At 61.2% G+C, this 20,117-nt stretch overlaps 1 protein-coding gene across 2 annotated transcripts; it reads left to right on the top strand.

The window, feature by feature from the left end:
* Positions 1 to 1,098: 1,098 nt before the first annotated feature.
* On the top strand, positions 1,099 to 18,347 carry RNF44 (ring finger protein 44). 2 transcript variants are annotated; one of them, XM_083871457.1, is made up of 11 exons: positions 1,099 to 1,162; positions 12,803 to 12,983; positions 13,368 to 13,584; positions 14,070 to 14,237; positions 14,404 to 14,580; positions 14,753 to 14,914; positions 14,992 to 15,116; positions 15,281 to 15,368; positions 15,511 to 15,632; positions 15,723 to 15,822; positions 16,059 to 18,347. In XM_083871457.1, exons 2-11 carry the CDS (start codon positions 12,877 to 12,879, stop codon positions 16,119 to 16,121), a joined length of 1,329 nt encoding a protein of 442 aa, XP_083727583.1. In that variant the 5' UTR covers positions 1,099 to 1,162; positions 12,803 to 12,876; the 3' UTR covers positions 16,122 to 18,347. The 2 variants fall into 2 exon arrangements, with proteins under 2 accessions (XP_083727583.1, XP_083727582.1); XM_083871456.1 differs by lacking the exon at positions 1,099 to 1,162 and adding an exon at positions 10,178 to 10,220.
* Positions 18,348 to 20,117: the final 1,770 nt, after the last annotated feature.

The raw sequence follows: 20,117 nt of genomic DNA, 5'->3' as shown, positions 1-20,117 counted from the left end.
GCTTGGCCCAGCCTCCCTGACCTACTTCAGACCCGCTAGGGACAAGGGTGGATTGTCCAGCTCTGCTCAGGCAGAAAAGGGCTGGGAGGTGGTGGTGGGGAGGGCATGGCCAGCCTGTTGGACCCCCGCATCTCTGGCCCTATTTTCTGGGGAACCCACAGGGCCTGGATACTGGAGAAACTCTGGAGTCTCCCCAGACACTCATCTCACCCTACATCTGGGTCAGAGAACCCCCAGAGAAGGGGCTACAGGGGATAGACTGTGACTATCCCTTAGAAAAGCCTCTCCTGAACTGGTTCAGGACCACCCCAGCTCCTGCAAAGGCTGCTCCAGGACATCCTCACAGACACTCCATGACCTGCCTGGGTTAACCCCCGGAGTCCCCCAGGGCTGTCCCAGGGTGCCTCCCCCGAGACTCCTGGAGCTGGTGCTTGACAGTGTTCTGCAAACTTCCCCTGGATGCCCTGGGACACTTCCACACCTCCCAGGGCTGTCCTGAGGCATCCACAACTTCCTTGTTGTGGATGAAAGGAGGCTGTAGCCAGGTGGGAGTCAACCTCTTCCCACTGGCAACTAGTGAAGATTTAGGTTAGACATCAGGAAGAATTTATTCACGGAAAGGTTTGCCATTGGAATGGGCTGCCCAGGGAGGTGGTGGGGTCACTGACCTTGGAGGTGTTTAAGACTGGACGTGGCACTACGTGCCATGGCCAAGTTTACATGGTGGTGTTGAGTCATAGGTTGAGCTGCATGATCTCAGAGATCTCTTCCAACCGAATTGGTCCTGTGATTCTCTAACTCCTGCGATCCTCCCGGGTGGCGTTCCCTGACTGCGCCGGCACTCGGAGCATTACGGCCCAGGAGCTCCGCGGGGCGGTTTCATGGGCGCCGTTCTTGGGCTCATTACGGCAGGAGGCGGCGGGCGCGCCCATCGGCGCGGCGCGGGGGGGGAGCAGCGCGGCGCGGCCGGTTCCATCGGCGCGGCGGGCGCGGGGGCGCCATGAGGCGGGGCTGAGGCCGGAGCGGGAGCGGCACCGGGACTGGCACCGGCACCGGGACGGACACGGAGCCCGGCGGGCCCGGCCGCCGCGCCATGCGAGCGGGCTGAGCGGCGGGCAGCGCCGGGGCACGGCACCGAGCGCCGGGGGCGCGCCTCCCGCAGGTACGGGGCGCGGCGGCGGCCGCAGGCCCGGGCTGTGCGGGGCAGGGCCGGGGCACCAGGGGGAGGCGGCGGGCAGGGCCCGGGGCTGCGGGAAGGAGGAGGGCAGCCCCGGGGCAGCGGGACGGGGAGGGCGGCGGGCAGGGCCCAGAGCGATGGGGCGGATGCCGGGCCGCGGGGCCCGGTGCGGCGGGCGGAGGAGCGAGCGCGGCCCGGTGCGGCGGGGGCGGCCGGGCCGGGCCGGGCCCGGTGCGCGGAGGGGGCGGATGGCCGGCGGGGGCGGGGGGGGGGCGGGTGCCGGGGCACTGGGGCTCGGGGAAGCGGCCCTAAAGCGCAGCCAGGCCCGGTGCAGCCGCAGGGTGGTGGGAGGAGCCCCCGCTGCCGGGGGAGCCCCGCGGGGACAAGGGGGGCGGCGGGGAAAGGGCCGGAGCGCTGCTGCCCGTGGGGGCTGTCCGGGCCTGCCCCGGCCGGAGCCTCTTCCTGGGGTCTCCCGCCACCCCGGCCGGGTGGGAGTGAGGGGCTTCTGCTGAGGGTGGTGCTGTGTGGTTTGGCACCTCGCGGTGTCCCGTCCGCCGTTCCCCCGGACACGGTAAACTGTGCCAGCTCGGGGCAAGCCCGGTGTGGGATAGGAGACAGGAGGGGAAGTGGTGAAACTCTTCGGAAAGTTGTCTCTGGGGAGGAGGTAGGAAACAAATGAGCCCGAAGTGACGGGGTGGTGGCAGGGCACCCGGGGTGGTGGCAGGGGCACAAGCCGTGCCACCGGCCCGCCAGGATCTGTGCTGGTAGGGTGGGCTGTGGTGGGGCCCGTGGCAGCCCTGTCCCACGGAGGACGTGTGGGACGGCCTTGTGGGCAGTTGGGATGCGCTCCAGGTTTTGCTCTCTTGGGCAGGAGTTGTGCTCTGTGGCTAGGCAGGTGCTGTTCCTCCATCCGGGGACAATAACTCTTCCCAGGAGAGCAGCTGTTTTGTGCTGGCGCCTTGTCCAGCAGTTCTGCACCGGCCCCGTGCTCCAGCACAACTGGCCGTGTGTGCCTGCAGCTCCAGAGATCATCCCTGCGTTTGCCTTCTTGCTGTCCTGTGCCAGTGCCTTGCTCTGTCCCTCTGTCACCTGCACCCATGTCGGCTCTATCGCCCCAGGACCTCGAGGCCCCTCTCGATGTGGGGTGTTGTTCCCCGGGGAGATGTGCAGGGCAGAGCCCGGTGGGGCAGGTGGGCCCCCGGGGCCAGGCAGGAGCCCCGGGAGGAGGAGCAGCTGTCGGAGGAGAGCCGGGCTGCGTCTGATGTCACTGCGGTGCATGGTGGGTAATTATGCACGTTGCAATGAAAATAATAAGGCCGGCTCCATAGTGGTGTCTAAAAATACTGCTAATGCGGAGTGCCTGCTGGGCGCCTTTGTTTGTCACCTTTGGGTGTCTGCTCTGGGGCTGGCTGGGTGCTGTCACACCCTTTGAGCAGGTGAACCGTGGCCCCTCCATTCCCCCCCGCGTTGGGACACGGTGCCAGTGGAGACAGGGCAGGTGTTGGCATGGCAGGTGAGGCAGCAGGCACCTGTGTGTGTTTGGGAGGCTGCAGTGCCACCTCCCTGTACGCAGCCATGCAAGGAGTCTTGGTAGGATGGCAAAGCTTTGTTCCCCTAGCCTTGCTTGGCGCTGGGCACTCTCCAAGGGGTGGCTGTTTTGTGTCCCAGAAATCTATCCTGATATCCCTTTGCAAGTACCAGGTGGTTCGAGTACAGATCAGGGTTTGGGCCTTGGTGGTGTGGTCTGTCCATCACTGGCATTGTGTGCCAGGGCAGAGCTCACTAGAGCTGGGGCTGCTGGACCTTCCCTCTGTGGCTGCCACCATGGTGTGCCCTGGCACTGACAGGACTCGGACTGTGGCAACTTGCTGCTTTCTGGCTAAGCAAAGGTGGGAGGGAGGAAGGGATATGCACCTGAAATAAAGGGAAATGATGTGATAGGTGCTGGGGGACACCTGGGTGCTGGCCCAGGCCAAGGGCTAACCAGCACTCTGATGTCCACTCAGTGGGCTCTGCCTGGGTGCTCTCAGTGCAGCTCTGGCTGCTGCTGCCAGGCTCTGGGAGCTCTCACTGCAGTGGAGGGAGAGGCTTGAAGGGGTGGCAAAAGCCATCTGGAGCCTACTGGCCTGGCAGGGGGAAGGTGTTGCGTGGCAGGGCAGCAGCAGGGGGCTGGAAAGGGCAGGAAACACTGAGCCTGTGTGCCTGGGTCTCAGTGACGAGCCTCTTCCGCTTTGTGTGCGGGGAGGTCAGAGAGGTGGTGGCTGCTCTTGGTTCCCAGCTGGTGCTTGTGGTGGGCCCTGACTCCAGCTGTCAGCTGTGGGAGCTGAGCTTTGTCCCTCTTCACGGTGGAGCAAACAGGGAGCTGTCACCCTGCTGGCACGCTGGGCTGCTTTGCCTTTAGGGTCGTGGCTGTGTTCTTGGGGCCCTTCACTGGAGAGGGAGCGTCGCTGCTGCCTCTGTTCCTGCCAGGCACTAACTCCAACCTCTGAGGCCACATGGCAGTGGTGTTCCCCTGAGCAGTGAAACACTGTCCCTACCTGCTGTGCTGTGTGGCTCCCTTTGGTGAGCGAGGAACAAGGAATGGGGTAGGAGACTTTGCGAATCCCATTGATCCACACCGTGGAAGCTGCGTGTTTGCATCTGCCTGTCCGGGACCAGGGCCCTGTGAGGGGAATTGATCAAGCTGTAAAACCCAGAGCCAGCTAATGAAATAGGGACTATAGATTTTTATTTTAAATGGAAGAGAGTTTAGGAGAGATTTAATTATCCTTGGTTTATGGACCTGTTAGAGGAATGAAATAACAGCTGGCAGGTAAGGGCTGGGATTCAGCTCGCAGCCCTTTTCTTGCAGGTTGTCTGCAGAACTGGTCAAGTCCTGCCACCCAGGGTAGAGTGGGGAATGATGTACAGTCACTCAGAGCAGAGTTAGACAGGGTGAAGTCCTGTTTATCCTGCTGGGTGTCCCTGCTTCCTGCTGGGAGTATGTGTGCTGAAATAGCAGAGGGGCTGTCCCTGGGCAATTGGGGCTGGTGTAAGAACAGCTCTCTTTGGTCTCTAGGGCTTGGTGTGGGCCAGTCCTTGTGTTGGTGGACATCAGAGAGTTTGGGAGCCCGGTACTCACTGGGCTGTCTCCCTCTAGGTGTCATTTTCCTGAGGCTGTGGGCACTGAGGTCTCACTGACGCCGGCGTACCTGCGCAGTGTGTGGAGTTTGTAAAGGAGAGCTGCAGAGCGCGGGGATTTGCTGGGCTCAGCTGTGTGTTGGACACAAGCTGTAACGCTGTCACTACAGCCACTCCTCCTGTGTGCATCCACTCCGCTGTCACGTGAGGCCGGCCGCAGGGCACGGCTGGGGAGGTGGTGGCAGGCGGCACGGCGCTGGTGTTCGGCAGAAAAGCCTGGCTTCTGGATGCTTTTGGGGTTTTCACCTCTTCACTGAGGAGCCAGAGCACAGCATTTTCCCACCATCCCTTGGCTCCCTGCTTAGACCAGTCTGGAGAAACGTGGTTTGTCACCTGCTGCATATGGGTAATTGGTTGGCCAAGGGGTTTGTGTACCCACCACGCAGGCACAGCCTGTAGAGTGCCAGTCTGATGTATCCAGAGGCTGCTAAAGCATCCAAGGAAGCTGCTGGTGCTGGGGAGCTCTCCCAGAGCCCTCCGACATTGATGCAGGAACTTGGGAGAGCCAAGCCCTGAGCCCTGCGGTCATGGAGCTGCATGAGGATGTTGCGTGGCTCCCTGAGACAGGTCAGTTCCAGAGGGGAGCAGTGTGGATCTGTGCTGTCGGCTCACAAGGGTGTTGGGAGAAGCCAGCCTGCTGACTCTCTGGGCAGCAGAGCTACACCATGGTGCTTAGCCTTTCCTCCACCCTTGCACCTGCAAGTCCTCAGTGTTTCAGGGCAGGAGCTGTTTCCTGGAGGGCACAAGCAGACCATGTCCAGTGTGGCATGTCTGGGTTTTCTGGAGTGGGATGGTTTGGGAGAGCTCCACATTCTGCTGTGTGCATGGCAGAGGGTGAGGTTGAGCAGTGTCCCCCAACAAGCAGCGCTTGTTGCTGGCCTTGGGAATATTATTTTCCAGCTGCAGGCTGGTCCCTGGAGACCTGCTCTCACTGGCTGCAGAGCTGTAGTTCTGGGTCTTCCTTGGCTACCCTGGAAAGCAGGATGAAGGTTTTTAGCTCAACCATGCAGAGCAGAGGACTGGTCTGCAGTACTGTGTGTTAGGAGCTGCTTTCTCTCGACTGAGCCTGTATCTTGGTGATCCAGGCCTCTGGCATCTCTGGCTGTTGCCCCTGGGAAGGGAGGGCCCATGTTCTGGTCCTTCTTCCCTCAAGCCTGGCAGTGCTGAGGCGTGGTCCCCTCCAGCAGGTTGTCTTTTCCCTGCTGCGCTGGTGGGGCTCCCTAGCTGCATGTGCATTTTGAGCCAAGTGTCTTAGTTGGTTTTCTCTCCATGCCTGTGCTTTGGGAAAGTGGTGAACAATAAAAATGTGCCGTTGAGAGCTGTAGCAGAGGTCAGGCAGCTCCTGTGCCCCAGGCTGCTCTCTTGTCACCGCACAGTTGCGCTTTGTGCGCGGGGGCTGTCAGCTTGAAAGTCATGTTTTTGCTCTTAAAACCAACCTCGGGCACTGGTGTGGGGCTCTCTGAGTGATGTACGGGGACGTATTGCAGCAAACCTCCTTTGCACTTTAGGGTAGTGGTCACTCCCTGTTTTGGTGCATCTTGTAAGCAGCCTCTTGGCAAATTTTTAATCAAGGACAAAGGAGGGTGAATGGTTGCTGAAAACGATGAGTTTCTCTGAGCTCCTTCCTGAAAATGATCGTTTCAGGTTGTCGGTGTCCCTGCAGGCTTCTTAAAATGCAAAACAAGCCACCCAGCCCAACTTCCTGACTGTCACTAGTGCTTTCAAGAGACGCTTCATTTCTTGCTGAGTGGTAACGAAACTGCTCTTTGCCATCCACCAGTGCCTGGCTCTGCCTGTATCCCTTTGCAGGAGCTGCTCTGCCTGAGTGCAATGGAGAGCAGTGGGGAAGGTGTCTGGAGCCTGGCCCCTCCTGCCCTTGGCCACTCACTTGACAGATGCCATTAACACTGTCCACAGCATGTAGAGAGTGGGCTGGACTCAGAGAGATGCTTGTGGAGAGGTGACAGATGAGCTGGGGACTCCAGGGATGCTGTGTGGGGAAGGGAAAGAGAGGTGATCCCTCCTCCCTCTGAGCTGTCTCTGCCCCAGGGGAGATTGGGTCTCTTTTAGGAAAGGGCTATCTGAAATGAGAACTAAAAGTGAAGGGCAGAGGAGTATGGAGTCCTGAAGAGCAGTTTCTCATAGTAGGAAGGAAAGGAAGGACCAGGGAGGCTACCCAGGCAGCGGGTTGGGGATGGACATGGTGACATTTGCTTTTTTCCTCCCACCCATGTGCAACTGAGATGTGAAAATGGCTCCTGCAAGATGCCTGGGCAGACAGAGGTGTGTGTAGTTCAGCATTCTTCTGTTCAAGGGAGAAGCCACCCAGGAGAGAGGAGGACACAACCCATTCATTCCATGATGCTGCTGAGCTACAGAGGTGGCCAAGGTGGACCCAGTTGCTGCACCTGCAACCTTCTGGTCATGCTATTCAGGAAGTGCTGGTGTTTCTAGGGCAAACGAAGGTGGAGATCTCTGCAGATTATTTACCCTATCCTAAGGAAATGAAGGCTTGTTGCAAGCTTAGTGTTTATCTGTGAGTGTTCACTCTGCTTTGAACTTGCTGGATGGTGTCACTTGGGGTAGGTGTCAGGTGTGGATGCTGCTTCTGAGGTCTTGGATTGCTACAGACTCCAACTCTTGGGGAGGAAGGTGCTGCTAGTTCTCCCTCTGCAGTGCAGCTCAGCCATGCTATTAGACATCAGAGAATCCACGTGGGAGAGATCGACAGGAAACTGGGCGTTATCAGTTCCGCTGCCTGTGCAGCCACTCGCTCCTCATGTCAGCATCCTCCACGTGTGTGTGGCTGGAGGCGTTTGATGGGAGTGCTGTCAGCCCGGGGGTGGGAGTGGGTGGTGTGTGATCACGGCGGAGGCGTCCTGCCTCCATTGCCAGTGAACTCGGCTTCACTGGGTGTGTGGAGCAGGGAGGGAGCTCCTTTCTCCCCCATCTCCACAGTGGAGAAGTGCTTCACCCTGATGTTGGGGTGTCCCATGTCCTCTGGTGCTTGTGTTGGGTCTTGGATAGGGTAGGGACACTCTTGCTGCTCCTCCTTCCCTGCAGTCTGAGAGCTTCTGTGTTCTTGGTGCCAGTTTCTTCATGCTTTTTTCTAGGCCCTGGGGGAAAAAGAGAAGGATCCGGGGCCTCTTTCTCTCCCTGGACTTGTGTGAGTGGCCCAGGAGAATGTGGAGGTGAAGCATTGGCATGCTGAGTGTCAGAGAGAACACAGGGCAGACCAGGCCTCCAGTGGGAGATGTGCTCTCACCACTGGATCACCCTGGCTAATCCTGTGTCAGACCTGACCCATATATGGGGCAAGGGAGGTGGCATGTCTGTGGCAGCAGATGGTCTCTTAAAGAGCCTGGGCTCAGGGAGACTTTGTCCTGCTGGCCCCTGGCTATCCTGAAGGAAAGGATGGGCCACCTGTCGGCTGTAGAGCAGCCAGGTTCAGCCTGAGCAACCCCTGCAGGTAGAGAGCTTTCTATGGCTTATGGGCTGTCCCACTCACCAGGGGTGTCACAGGTCTCTGTGCCTGGAATGAGATCCCTTGTTCTGGCCCAGAAGTGCTGACCAGCCTTGCTGTAGCATCGTTTGGGCCCCTCACATGGCTTTTCAGGCAGAGCTTTGTAGTTGGGGCAGTGTTGGTGTCTGTGTGCATGGCTGTGTCCCTGACACAGTGTGGGCAGAGCTGTTTCCACATGCTCTGACCCTGTGGCTGGATGTGTGGTGCCCCATCCTCGCCGGGCACAGCCGTGTGCAGTGTGGCTGTGCCAGGGGAATGATCCAGCCTGGCTGGGCAGGGAGTGTGAGCAGCGTGTGAGCTGTGTTCCATCGATGGCTTCTCCTGAGGACATCGATAGCTGCTGCTCACAGGGGAGCTGGTGAGGCTGGAGCGGGTCAGGAGGGAGTATCTGCACAGATATCCACCATCTGTGGCCTCTGCCTGCTGCCGGTGCTCTGCCCAGGATCAGACCGTGTGCTCGCAGCCTCGTGAAGGTGCAGTGCTGCCTCTGCCCACAAACAATGGCAAGGTCAAAGGACAGAGTGCTGTTTTCCTTCTCTTCTCTGTAGTCCCCAGCTTCTGAAGCAAAGAGGCTGTAGTGGAACAGACCGGGAGGGTGGTTGTTCAGGTTTGGGCTGATTCAATCCTTTGGCTCTTCCTGCTGGAGTTCTTGTCTGAGTGCGTGGCTCTGACACCATCACAGGTCTGCCCTGCTGTGCTGCCTTTCTGTCCTGTGTCTCCCCTACTTTGGGGACAGAAGCACTTGGCTGTGGTGGTGCTGCTAACAACCATGGTAGATGGATCTTGCCCCAGAATGCTCTGTGTCCTGGAGGATCCCTGAGCCTGGTGTAGTTCCTCCTGCACGCCTGGATGTGGGGTGAAGAGGTGAGAGCCTTGCGAGGGGCCTGAAGGGACCTGGGCACAGGGCTGGAAACAGGCAAAGCTGAATCTGACTGCTCATCGCAACAATGAGCTACTGAATTGTTAAATCGTCGATCTGAGGTTTTCTTTGAAAGGGGTGATGCTACAAATTAATTAGCTCCCTTTTGGTTGTTAGCACTTTAAAGCCCAGCTGTCAGGGGAGGGCTGGTTTATAGGCATTACATCAGGGCTGCCGGCTGGCTCGCTCGCCTACCTGGGAATTTCTAAGTGTGCGTTGTAACCGGGGGAAATTTGGCTCGGATGCAGCATCTGGCGCTCGGTGAAGCTGCTGCGATGCGCTGTCCTGAGCACGGGGATTTGACTGGTGCCTGAGCGGTGCTGCTGGAGCACACGGGGAGCCGGTGGCTCGGCCTCTTGGCGTGCAGCTCCCGGGGAGCCGCTGGCTCTGCCCTCCGAGTCCAGCTCTCAGCGTTAGCCGCCAGCTAACGGGGTGACTCGCCCAGGTGAGCTGCAGGTGTGCAGGAGATGGTCCGAGTAGTTCCTGCTTCTTGCTTAATTAATGTGAGAGAATAGGAGGCTTTTCTGAAGCAAAAGGGGCTTTTCTAGTGCACAAAAGTCTGAACTGGCTATAGATGCCCTGGGAGAGCCGTCGGTGCGGGCAAAGGGCTCGATGTGCCGAGCGGGAGGGGAGCAGCTCCTCCGTGCTCCGTCCGAGAGCGGGAGGTGGCGGGGAGCCGAGCCCCTGCTTCCCCACCCCCGGGTTTTTCTGCCCACCAGCACAGAACCACGCCGACTCCCGGGCCCACGGGGCTGCCGGGCCCACGGGGCTGCCGGGCCCACGGAGCCGCCGGCCCGGTGAGCAGGGGCCCGGGAGCGATGCGGGGGCACGGCCGCAGGTACGGTGCCACCAGCCTTAAGGCCTGTCGCAGCGGGGCAAGGCCGCCGGTAGCGGCAGCGGGCCGCTGGAGGAGGGCGGCGGGTGCCCGGTGCCGCCCGTTCCGGGCCCGGCTCGGTGTTCCCGGGCGGGGGTCGGTGCCCCGCGTGGCGGCCCCGCGCTCCAAGATGGCTGCGGACCGTGACACGCCTGGTCACGTGGGACGCGCGCGCACCGCGCCGCCCCCCCCCCCCCCCCCGGTGCCCCCTCGGTCCCCCCCGCGCGCGCCCCCGGTGCCCCCGGGCGCTGGGACTCGGTCCGGCGCCTCCCGCTGCTTCTTAAAGGGACAGGCGCCCCCCGCGCAGCCCGGCCCGCCGCGGCCGCTCCGCGCCGCGGAAAACAAAGAGGCACCGGAAACAGCGGCGGCGGGGAGGGGGCCGGCCCGGCGGGAGGCGGGCGGGAGGGAGGGAGGGGAGGGCCGGCGGCGGGCCGGCGGGGAGGGGGGGGCAGGCCCGGGCCCGGCGTCGGCGAACAAAGAGCGGCGGGAGGGAGGGGGCGGGGGCGCCGCAGCGGCACCGGAGCGGCGGCCCAGGCCATCGGTGCAGGTACGTGCGGGCCGGGGGGGGCGGGAGCGGGGCGGGGGCGGGGGCCGCCCCCCGGACTCCCGGCGGCACCTGCCCCGGGCGGCGGCGGCGGGGTCCGGCGGCCGCCTTTGTTATTGCTTTTGTTTGGCGCCGAGCACATGGCCCCGGAGCGGCCGCTCTTAAAGCCACAGCTCCGCACCGGCACCGGCGGCGCTCCACGGCGGGGGGCGCGGGCCGGGGGGCGCTCCCGGGTGCCGGTGGCCGCGGTGCCTCCCCGGGGTGCTGCACGGTGGGGCGCTCCGTCGGGGCGCCCCGGGATGTGCTGCTTGCCCCGCCGTGCGCCGCCGTCCCGGACACCCAGGGTCGGGCCGGGTCTGGGGATGGGGTTGGGGGTCGGGGTCGGCCTTCCGAAGGGGCTGCCGGTGCGGCGGGGCCAGCGGTGACCCCGCTCCCGGGGGAGCTGGCGGCGCTCGGGTGGGAACGGCGGGGAAGGGGCAAGGGAGAGGTCGGGGTGTCGGGACGGAGCCGGAGGCGGATGGCAGCGCGGTGGCAGGACCCCCAGGCGGGCGGCTCCCCCGGCAGTCCCGGAGCCCGGCTCTGCCCGAGCAGATGGCACCGGGCGTGAGCGCTGGCGCGCTGCTAACTTTGTTCTCGGCGGGGCTCGGGAGCCGCCTCCCTCCGCCCCTCCGAGGGGCTGCGGGACCGCGATCCCCTTCGTTTCGGAGCTGCGGTGGCCTCCGCGGGGTCACGGTCACCCTGCTCGGGTGTCCGCTGGATTCCAGACACGGGTGCAGAGGGAGCCGGGTCTGCCCGCTTGGGACAGGAGGGTGGTACCTTATGGGTGCTGGTTGTGGCAGGACGAGGGCTGGGCCAGCACTGTCCCCACAAGTCGGGGGTGCCGTCCTGCCTGGGGATGCCATCCTGGGGCTCCGGGAGCTATGGCAGCCCCCTGCTCTGGAGGTCCCAGGAACCGGCAAACCCCTGTGTGGCTTTAGTGTTCCTGTGCAGATGTGCTGCCCATCCCCAAGCCCATCGCAGTGGTGCCTGCTGGATCACACAGAGCCTTGGCACCACATGTGTTCTGAGAGTGAGGATGTGGAACTGGAAGCAGTAACACCTCAGAGAGGCTTCTTCAGAGTGGGGCTAAACCTGTGCGGTTGTTGCTGCATTCTGGCCCCCAGCCCACTCAGGGGCATGTTGCAGCTGGGCAGAGCTTTGAGGTGGGCAGAATAAATTCCCTGTGGAAGGAACCTCCTGTTCAGGCACACCCCCTTCCCTGGTGACAGTCACAGACAGGTTCGGGGGGTGCTCAGCCTGTGGCTTCGGCTTTTCTTCATTTTCCTACCAAAACAAAGAGAGAAAATTGCTTTCAGCTTCCACAGTAGTGTGGGGATGAAGGTGAGGTTAAGAAAAGACTTGTGTGTGGCACAGGACGTTCCCCAGTGGTTGTTGATACCCATCACCCAAAAGCGACATTGCAGCTTCTCCCTGCTGGGCTGAGATCCCCCGGCAGAGCAGCATTCCCCAGGCTCCAGGTCCCACAGTGTCTTTCCTGTCCCAGGTGTGTCTTTGCCATGGGCACTGAGGAGGAGGTGGGGCTGAAGAAGCTGCTTTGGAGGGGACCTCACCAGCCTGCAGTGAGCTGGATTTAGGGGTGTGTGGGCTGTGGTACCAAGGCCATGGCTGCTGCTGTGTGCTGACCTGGTGCTGTGGAGGCCAATGGAAGGGTACCCAGGGAGGATCTTGGATACACATGGAGCCAAGGAAGGCCCTTTTGGGACCTGGGAAAGCAGAGTCTGGGGAAGCCCAGCCCCAAATGCAGATGTGTCCTCTGTGCAGTGCCAGGCTCCATTGTGGCTGAGCTGTGTCCTGGGAGGAGGCTCTGGTGCAGGAACCCCAGTCAGGCCAGGTGCAGGAATGGAGATGAGGCAGGACCAGGGCAGTGTTCCCACTGTCCCACTGCCATGGGGGGGGAGCATCTAGAGGAGCAGAGCTGCCTGCCTGGCTTCAGCACAGCCCATGCTTGTCCCCTGCTCTGTGGGGACGTGTGGCTGTGCCCTGCTTGCAGCAGGGAGTTGAAAGTGCACAGTCCTGACAGAGAAGGGCCATGAGCCCTGCTGCCACTGCCAACCCCTGTGCCAGTCACTGGGGCAACAGTGTCATTTCAGAGTAGGATGTGCAGGAGCTCAGCAACAAAGAGCACCCCCAGAGCAGTGTCAAGGACCTGCTGGAAACTCCTCATGTCATGCTCAGGCTCCCTGTTGGCCGGTGAGCAGACTGGGATGCTGCCACAGCCACAGGGCTCTTCATCACTTTCTTTCCTCTGTGCCAAAAATAAGTGCTTCTCTCTCTCTCTTTGTGTCTGCGTTGTGCATGGGGGGTGACTCTGGCCATGAAGGGGAGGGGACAGCAATGAGGGGGTTGGGGACAGGCTCTTCCTAGCCCCTCTCAGGGCCATATCCAGCCCCAGGAGATGGGGTGGGTACAGCTCCAGGTGGAGGAGCAGCAAGAGCTCCAGCTGTCAGCATCACCATCCTTGCGAGGATGGAGCAGCAGCCTGAGTGGTGGCGGGACAGTGCCATGACCCGCTGTCCCTCTTGCAGAATTCAAGGTGCTGGTGTCTTGCCCTGCCTGGAGCCTGAGATCCCGTGTGCCCATCCGCCTCCCGACGTCACCAATGCGACCATGGGAACTGGCAGTGAATAGGCGGCCGCCCTCTGCCCCCTTTGCCCAGCGCCGTTTCTCGGGAGGACCCTGCAGCAGCCCCGATCACCTCCGGCGAAGGTACGGCTGCAGGGTGGCGTGGAGCCCTGTCCCCTGTGGCACATGGGGCCGGTTCTCTGGTCCTGATGGGGCAAGGCACCAGCTCCCAGTGGGGCTTGGGGGGATGTTGACAGGGAAGCACATCCACCTGGCCCAGATGAGGGGTCTCTGGGGAGCAGGGGTCCTTTTTATGCTGCGGACACGGAGAGGGCACTTGCAGGGTGAGCAGAGAAGCTGGTTCTGGAGCTGTCCAGCCTGAGGTGGCCTGGCACAATGCCCTGAGCATCTCACCCTGGGCACTGGGCTGGCACCGATCCTCCTGTAGCCATCCTGCCTGGGGCTGTGGTGCCCCTCTGGCCTGGGGGGTCACTCCTGCTCTGTTTCTCTCCTGCGGTGGCCCCACAGCCCCTCTGCCAGGCGTCAGTGGGGACGACGCGACCGACCTCTGGCAACCCTGCTGGGCCAGGATGAGCCCCAGGTGCACCCTGCCTTCCCCCAGCAGCCGCACATCCCTGTAGATGAGCCCCGTGCCTACGCTCTTCCCAGCACGCCGCCACGAATGCTTCACCCAGCCGCTCACCCACCCCACCAGAACCCATTCATGGTGGATCTGCATGACCAGGTAGGTGCTGTAGCCCCCCAATCCCACTCCAGAGTGTGATCCTGTGGTGTTCCTTGGGCTGGTGTCTGAAGTGGTGACATGTCCCTGGGTCCCCTCTGGCCACTTGCTGCTGGGATCACCCAGCCCTGAGCCTGATAATGCTCTAGTTCTCTGAGATTTAAATCTTAGTGTCCCTCTGCCTGCTGAGTATGTCCAGGGTGGTCCCTGCTCCCAGGGGCTGGGGAGAGTCCCCTTGTAGAGTTGTTCATGTGACAACTGTCATCATAATCCATGGTAATGGGTTGGAGGCTGTGTCAGCCTGCCCATGTGGAGGAAAGAAGGGTCCAAAACTCCCTCAAGTTGAGCCATCACTCAGCCCATTCCTCTGACAAAACATGCCAGCTGTCCCAGTACTGTGTGCCCAGCATCCTGCTATGATCTTGTCAGGACAGGGACAGCTCAGACAGGGCTGTGCCCTGACTGTGCCCTCGGCACCTTGTCCTTAGGTGCACCAGGGACCTGTCCCTCTCTCCTACACGGTTACCACCGTAACGACGCAAGGCTTCCCCATCCACGCTGGCCAGCACATCCCTGGGTGCAGCACCCAGCAGCTCCCAGCATGCTCAGTGATGTTCAGTGGACAGCACTACCCGCTCTGCTGCCTCCCACCCCCGGTGAGTCACAGCAGGGGACGCCTGAGGACAGCCTGGGCTGTGAATGTCCTGAGGTCATGTGGGTAGCCCACTGTAGTGCAAGTTTCTTAGAGTACAGGGTCCTTTGGAGGACCTGGAGGAGGCAGGGGTGTCTGACCCTTGTTTTTCTCTTTGTCTCTCCCCACAGCTGATTCAGGCATGTGCCATGCAACAACTTCCCGTCTCCTACCAGACATTCCCCCCCATCATCTCCAGCGACCATTACATCCTGCACCCACCCCCGCCACCAGTGCCCCCCCACCAGCCGCCCCACATGGCCCCCCTGGGGCAGTTCGTACCTCTCCAAGCCCAGCATCCACGTATGGTGAGTTGGGGTGGAGGGACATGTGCCCACCACCTTGGGGTCTTGTCCTTCTGCAACCCCTGTGGGTCTAAGCTGGGGGTGGTGGGCAGTGTGCCCAGGGTGCCTCTGTCTTCACAGCCCTGGGGAGGTGTAATTTGGGGTGCTCCTCCCAGCCTAACTCTTTCCTCCACAGCCTCTGCAGAGGATAGACAATGACGTGGACCTGCGAGGGGAGCAGCACCCCATTGCAGGTTTCACATACCCTCCGTCTCACCACGCTCCCACGCTGTCGCCCTCCATGCCGCTGCATTACCTCCCCCACGACCCGCTGCACCAAGAATTGCCGTTTGGCGTGGTGAGTCCCCATCCTGGGGAGGGGTTGGGGACACTGTGGGGCTGGCACGACTCTGAGTGCCCTGTCTCTCCCTGCAGCCATACCCCCACATGATGCCCCGGCGGCTCAACACCCAGCGGTACCGGCTGCAACAGGCGCTGCCCCCACCGCCACCCCCTCCGCCGCCTCCTCCGTACTATCCGAGCTTCCTGCCCTATTTCCTGTGAGTGGTGGGGATATTGTAGGATGTGTAGGGCAGGGCTGGCACTGGGGATGGGGGCCACGGTGGCACTGTGTTGGCACAGGGGGCTGTGCACCCTTGGGGGGTGCTAGGGTGGACATTGGGGTTTGCAGCCACATGCTGACTGCCCTATCCTTCCCCCCCAGTTCTATGCTTCCTGTGTCGCCAACAGCCGTGGGGCCCACGATCAGCTTAGACCTGGACGTGGATGATGTGGAGATGGAGAATTATGAGGTGCGTCAGCTTGTCTTCCCCACAGTGATAGGATGAGGGAGCTGGGGGGGTTTGCTGATTGCTCTGCTGGGAGGGGAGAGCCTGGAGAGGTGCTGTGCAAGAACATGAGATGAGCTGAGGCAGCCTCTGCATCTCCCTCCAGGCACTGCTGAACCTGGCTGAGCGACTGGGGGAGGCCAAGCCACGGGGACTCACCAAAGCAGACATCGAGCACCTCCCGTCCTACCGCTTCAACCCCGAGAGCCACCAGTCCGAGCAGACCCTGTGAGTGGGCTCAGGGTGCACAGGGGGGGCCTGGCAGGGGTCGGGGGCCATGCCTGGCAGTAGAGTTGTACTGATGGCTGCTTCCTCCAGGTGCGTCGTGTGCTTTAGTGACTTTGAGGCCCGGCAGCTTCTCCGCGTCCTGCCCTGCAACCACGAGTTCCACGCCAAGTGTGTCGACAAATGGTTAAAGGTACTGCCTGTGCCTGCTGTAGGGGGAACAGGGTGGCTTCTTGGGGTGCTGTGGGTATAAGGTGCTGCCTTTTGAGTGGCCTCAGTGGCCTGCATGCACTGGGAGCTGTGGCCAAGCAGCATGCAGGGCTGGATAAGCCGCTCCTGTGCTGTGGTTCCAGCCTTGCTGGTGGTGTGTGGCGGGTCCAGTGAATGCCGGTGGTGCCGCTCACTTTCCCCATCTCTTGTTGCCCACAGGCAAACCGCACGTGCCCCATCTGCCGGGCGGACGCGTCGGAGGTGCAGCGGGAGGCGGACTGAGGCTGGCGGGCGCTGTGCCGCACAATTCACTAGAGGACAAGGACGCCGGGCTCGGGCGGGGGCCGCTGCCCGCTGCTGGGGCCTGACCCTGCGCTTACCCCCCCTCCCCAAAGCCTCTCCTCGGATGTGGTGAGCATTGAGCAGTCCGGGCTCCCGGCCAGCCCTCCTCCTCCCCGCCGGGGCACGGACTCGGCCGGACGCCTGCCCGCTGCGCTCCCAGGGCCCCGAATCGTGTTGTGCTGGAGGCGGGAGGTGCGTGGCCGTGCCCTCTGCGCTCCAAAGACGCTGTTGTTGCTCCATCACTTTCCAGGTCTTTGTACTCTGCTAGGGAATTAGTGGTTTTTCCCTTTGTCACTATTTTTTTTTTTTTTTTTTACGATAGTTTTTTTTCCCCCCCTTGTTTCCTTTTCATTTCCATCACGTTTTTGGTTCCTTGGCCGTTTGCCCTAGGGGCGCGCAGGCGGCTCCTCCCCTCGGCGTTGCTCTCGAGGACGCAGGGAGGGGAGAGGAGGGAGTGCTGCGGGTGTGAGCCGGCGGCGGCACCCCGGCCCCGGGAACAGCCGGAGGAGGTGGCTGGCGGAGTGCAGCCGAGGTGGGACACCAGCAACCCCGTGGCATGGCTGGGGCAGAAAGGCAGGAACACAGGAATGCCTCTGTCCCCGCTCCTGTACGCAGCCTGGCACGGCCTCTCTCCTGCCTCGGCTGCCCTGGGGAGCCCCAGAGGGCTATGGCTGCTTGGGGTCTTTTGCCAGTGGGAGGATGGTGCTGGCGGAGCCCTGGCCCCTCTCCCTGTTCATTCCCCTGTGCCTGGCCAGCGCAGCTCCCGGGGCCAGGCCATGTGGCATCCCACAAGGCAGCCAAGCTTGAGGAGGGGACACCAACCCAGTGTCCCTAGGGCTTTGGGCATGTGGTGTCCCCAGTGTGCTGCCCAGCCCCCGGCTCCTGCTCATTTCTCTGTCCCGACGACGTAAATCAAGGTAGCCCCATGCCCCGTCCTGCTGGCTGGACGGCGCGGTTTCCCCGGCTGGTGGGCAGCGAGGAGCCGGCTGGGCTGCGGCCCCCACAGCGGGGGAGGTTTTATCCATAACCTCGTGGAGTATTTTCAATGCTACCCTGGCCTTGGCCCGGCCGGTGCGGGGGAAGCTGTGAGCGGTCCCCTTGCCACCGTATCCCCCCTGCCCGTGCAGGGGCCGGGGGAGAAGCCGCCACGCCGCCGCCCGGCTCCATCAATCCCGCGTGGCCGTTGTTTTGCATGATTAATTAGCGAGGAGGGTGACGGGAGGCGGTGGCAGGGGCGGTGGTGAGAGCACCGCCCTCCCCTCCTGGCGCGTCGCTGACGCCTGGGAGCTTCCGAGCGGACGCCAGCCCTATGTAAATGTTCACAAATATGCATGCATGTCTGACCAGCTTGGAACGTGGTCTTGGCTACGTCTAGCCGGCTGTGGGGTGAGGGGGGTGGGGAGAGGGGTTTTTGTGCTCAGCTGATACTGCCATGCACTGTACTGCACATGTCCGCAACGCCACAGCAGGACCGTGAGACTTTCAGGGCCGTCCCCGCGGGGTCCGCGCCCGCGGCGGCGGCGTGTGCAGGGGACCGGGGTGGGAGGGGGCGGCTCCCCGCGGGGCGGGGGGCAGGCGCGGGGCTGGCCCCCGGCGGGTGGCTCGGCCGGGTGCGAGGTGAGGGGCCGCGCCTGGCACACGGGTGGGCACGATGGTGTTCCCCGCGCTGAGGGCCGGAGGGCAGTGCCAGCCACCGGCGGGCCGGCCCCAGACGCTGCCCGGTCGGGCGCGGGGGGCGAGGAGCGGTGGGGGGCTCCGGGCCAGCTCCCCCTCGCCGCCCTTTCCCACCTCTCCGGCGGCCGCCCTCCGTGCGGAGCATCCAGGCCGAGGGCCCCGGCCCGGCGCCGCCCGCTCCGCCCTGGCACGGGCACTGGCACCGCTGGGCTCGGTGCCCCTTGGGCAGGACCCCGGCCCCCTCCCCGTCCCTCACTCAGTGACAGATAACCAAAGGAGTCCCCGGCTTCGCGCCCCCGGAGACGCCCCCCTCCTCCCCTCCCGCCCTCGCGGTGCCCAGGGAGCCAGGAAAGCCTTACGGTCCTTTGACGGCGACTCGAAAGCTCACAGCTCGTGTGCTGCAGAATTTATTCCAATGAGCAGCTAAAAGTATCATTTAAAAAAAAAATAACAAAAAGAAAAAATGACAAAAAAAAAAATACTAAAAAACAATTATTTAGGGTGTTTGTGATTGCTGACTGCGCTGTAGATACCACTGTTTACCAATGAATTCCTGTGGTGGGATAGTGGACTGTTTACTGTTCTATTATACCAGTCCCCGGGCCCTCCGGCGGGACCCCCGCGTTCCCCGCGGCTCCCCGGAAGGTGCTAGGACGTGTGTTCTGTGTTAGAAAGTTTTTATATATATATATATATATATATAAATATATATATATAATTTTTTTTGCTCTGTTACTTGCACATTTTACAGTTACCTCATTTTTCCCATGTATGTATTTGAAAAAAGGCTAATATATAGAAAAAAAAGGTTCTTAAAGCTCTAAAAGTGTTTGTTTTTTTCCATTCCATTGGAATCATATTGGTTTTGTAGCATTTAACATAACTAGTATGTTGTATTATATATATGTGTATTATACTGATTGAAATTTTTAACAGATTTGTACTTTTTTTAAAATGAAAGTTGCTAGTTCTGCTTGACCAAGTAGTGCAATCATTATTTTTTTTAATGTTGTGGCTGATTTTGAGAGGGATATTCACTAATAAATGTATGATGTATACCAACACGCTGGGCCCAGCTCTTGTCTCCGTGGGGGCTTGAGGGGAAGTGTGGGGGCCAGGGATGGGAAGGAGCTGCTGCAGCTGGAAGGGCCCTAGAGAGAGGCTTGGAGGAGAGCCCAGGAGAGCCTGAGGGTGGGAGCAGGGACTGGTTGGATGCTCTGCCCCAGCAGGATCTGCTTTTGAGCAGCACCACACACCCCCCTCCTTCCCACCTGGAGAGCCCTCACAGCTTGCACAGATACGGGATAATCCTGGCTGTTATCCTGGGACAGCACAGCTCCCTGGGTCGCTCCAGCCAGAGAAGTGGGACACCTTCCACCTCTCCTCCATCCCAACCCTCCAGCATTCCCATGCTGGGCCAGGGAAGAGGCTATCCCTGCGTTCCTGCCCATGGCAGGGGGCTGGAGTGAGATGTGCTTTGAGATTCCTTCCACCCCCAACCATTCTTGGCTGCAGAACAGGTCACTGGAGGAACAGGCTCCTACTACTCTGCCTTTGGGCAGCTCCGGCACAGCTCCACAGCCCTGAGCAAGCCTCTGGCAGGGACCAGCCTTACACTCACCTCCCACACCTTTTCCACCTCCCACCTGCTCCCTCCCTCCCAGCCTGAGCCCACGGGAGATGCACAGCAGCACCCCCAGCCCTGCCATCCCCTGTGCTGGGCACACTCTTGTCTCAGGCAACAGCTCCACTGGTGCAAAGTGAGCACCAGTGTGAGACCAGAAGCTGAGTGCACCCACACTTCTGGGAGCCATGAGTCCCACAGCAGCTCCTCCCTGGGGCAGGGGCAGAAAGCAGCAGCACAGACATGCTAGAGGCAGAGTTTATTACACTACGCAGGCTAAGAACCCTGGGCAAGACCCCACATGGGTAAGAATCGAACCAGCTCTTTATCAAAAAGTTAATACTATAGTCAACCCCAATCTCCTTTGGTCATTACAAAGCAAGAGAAATATTAAAAGAACAGTATTTATACACAGAGGGAAGCTGAAGAGAGTCTGTCCAGCCCTTTTCCCCCCACCCCACTCCCAGCACATTCCGGTGCTCGGTCTTGTGTCTCTCAGGAGCAGCAGAGTATCAAATCTTCACGAGATGTTGGGTTGCTGGGGTTTTATTATTATTGTCATCAATAAAAGCAGTAATTACCAAGAGCTGCCATTCCTGTTCCTCCCCAGGGAGGGCGGAGGGGCGACACCAGCTCCC

This window comes from Zosterops lateralis, assembly GCF_965231275.1.
Source record: "Zosterops lateralis genome assembly, chromosome: 14".
Classification (NCBI taxonomy): Eukaryota; Metazoa; Chordata; class Aves; order Passeriformes; family Zosteropidae; genus Zosterops; species Zosterops lateralis.
The sequence above is the reverse complement of the archived record's forward strand: the minus strand, read 5'-3'. Positions and strand labels throughout refer to the sequence as shown.

Coding starts and splice junctions, on each gene's coding strand:
- RNF44 (XM_083871457.1), top strand. CDS start 12,877: ATGCGACCATGGGAACTGGCAGTGAATAGGCGGCCGCCCTCTGCCCCC. Junction 12,984..13,367: donor CCCGATCACCTCCGGCGAAG/GTACGGCTGCAG, acceptor GTGGCCCCACAG/CCCCTCTGCCAGGCGTCAGT. Junction 15,117..15,280: donor AGCTTCCTGCCCTATTTCCT/GTGAGTGGTGGG, acceptor CTTCCCCCCCAG/TTCTATGCTTCCTGTGTCGC.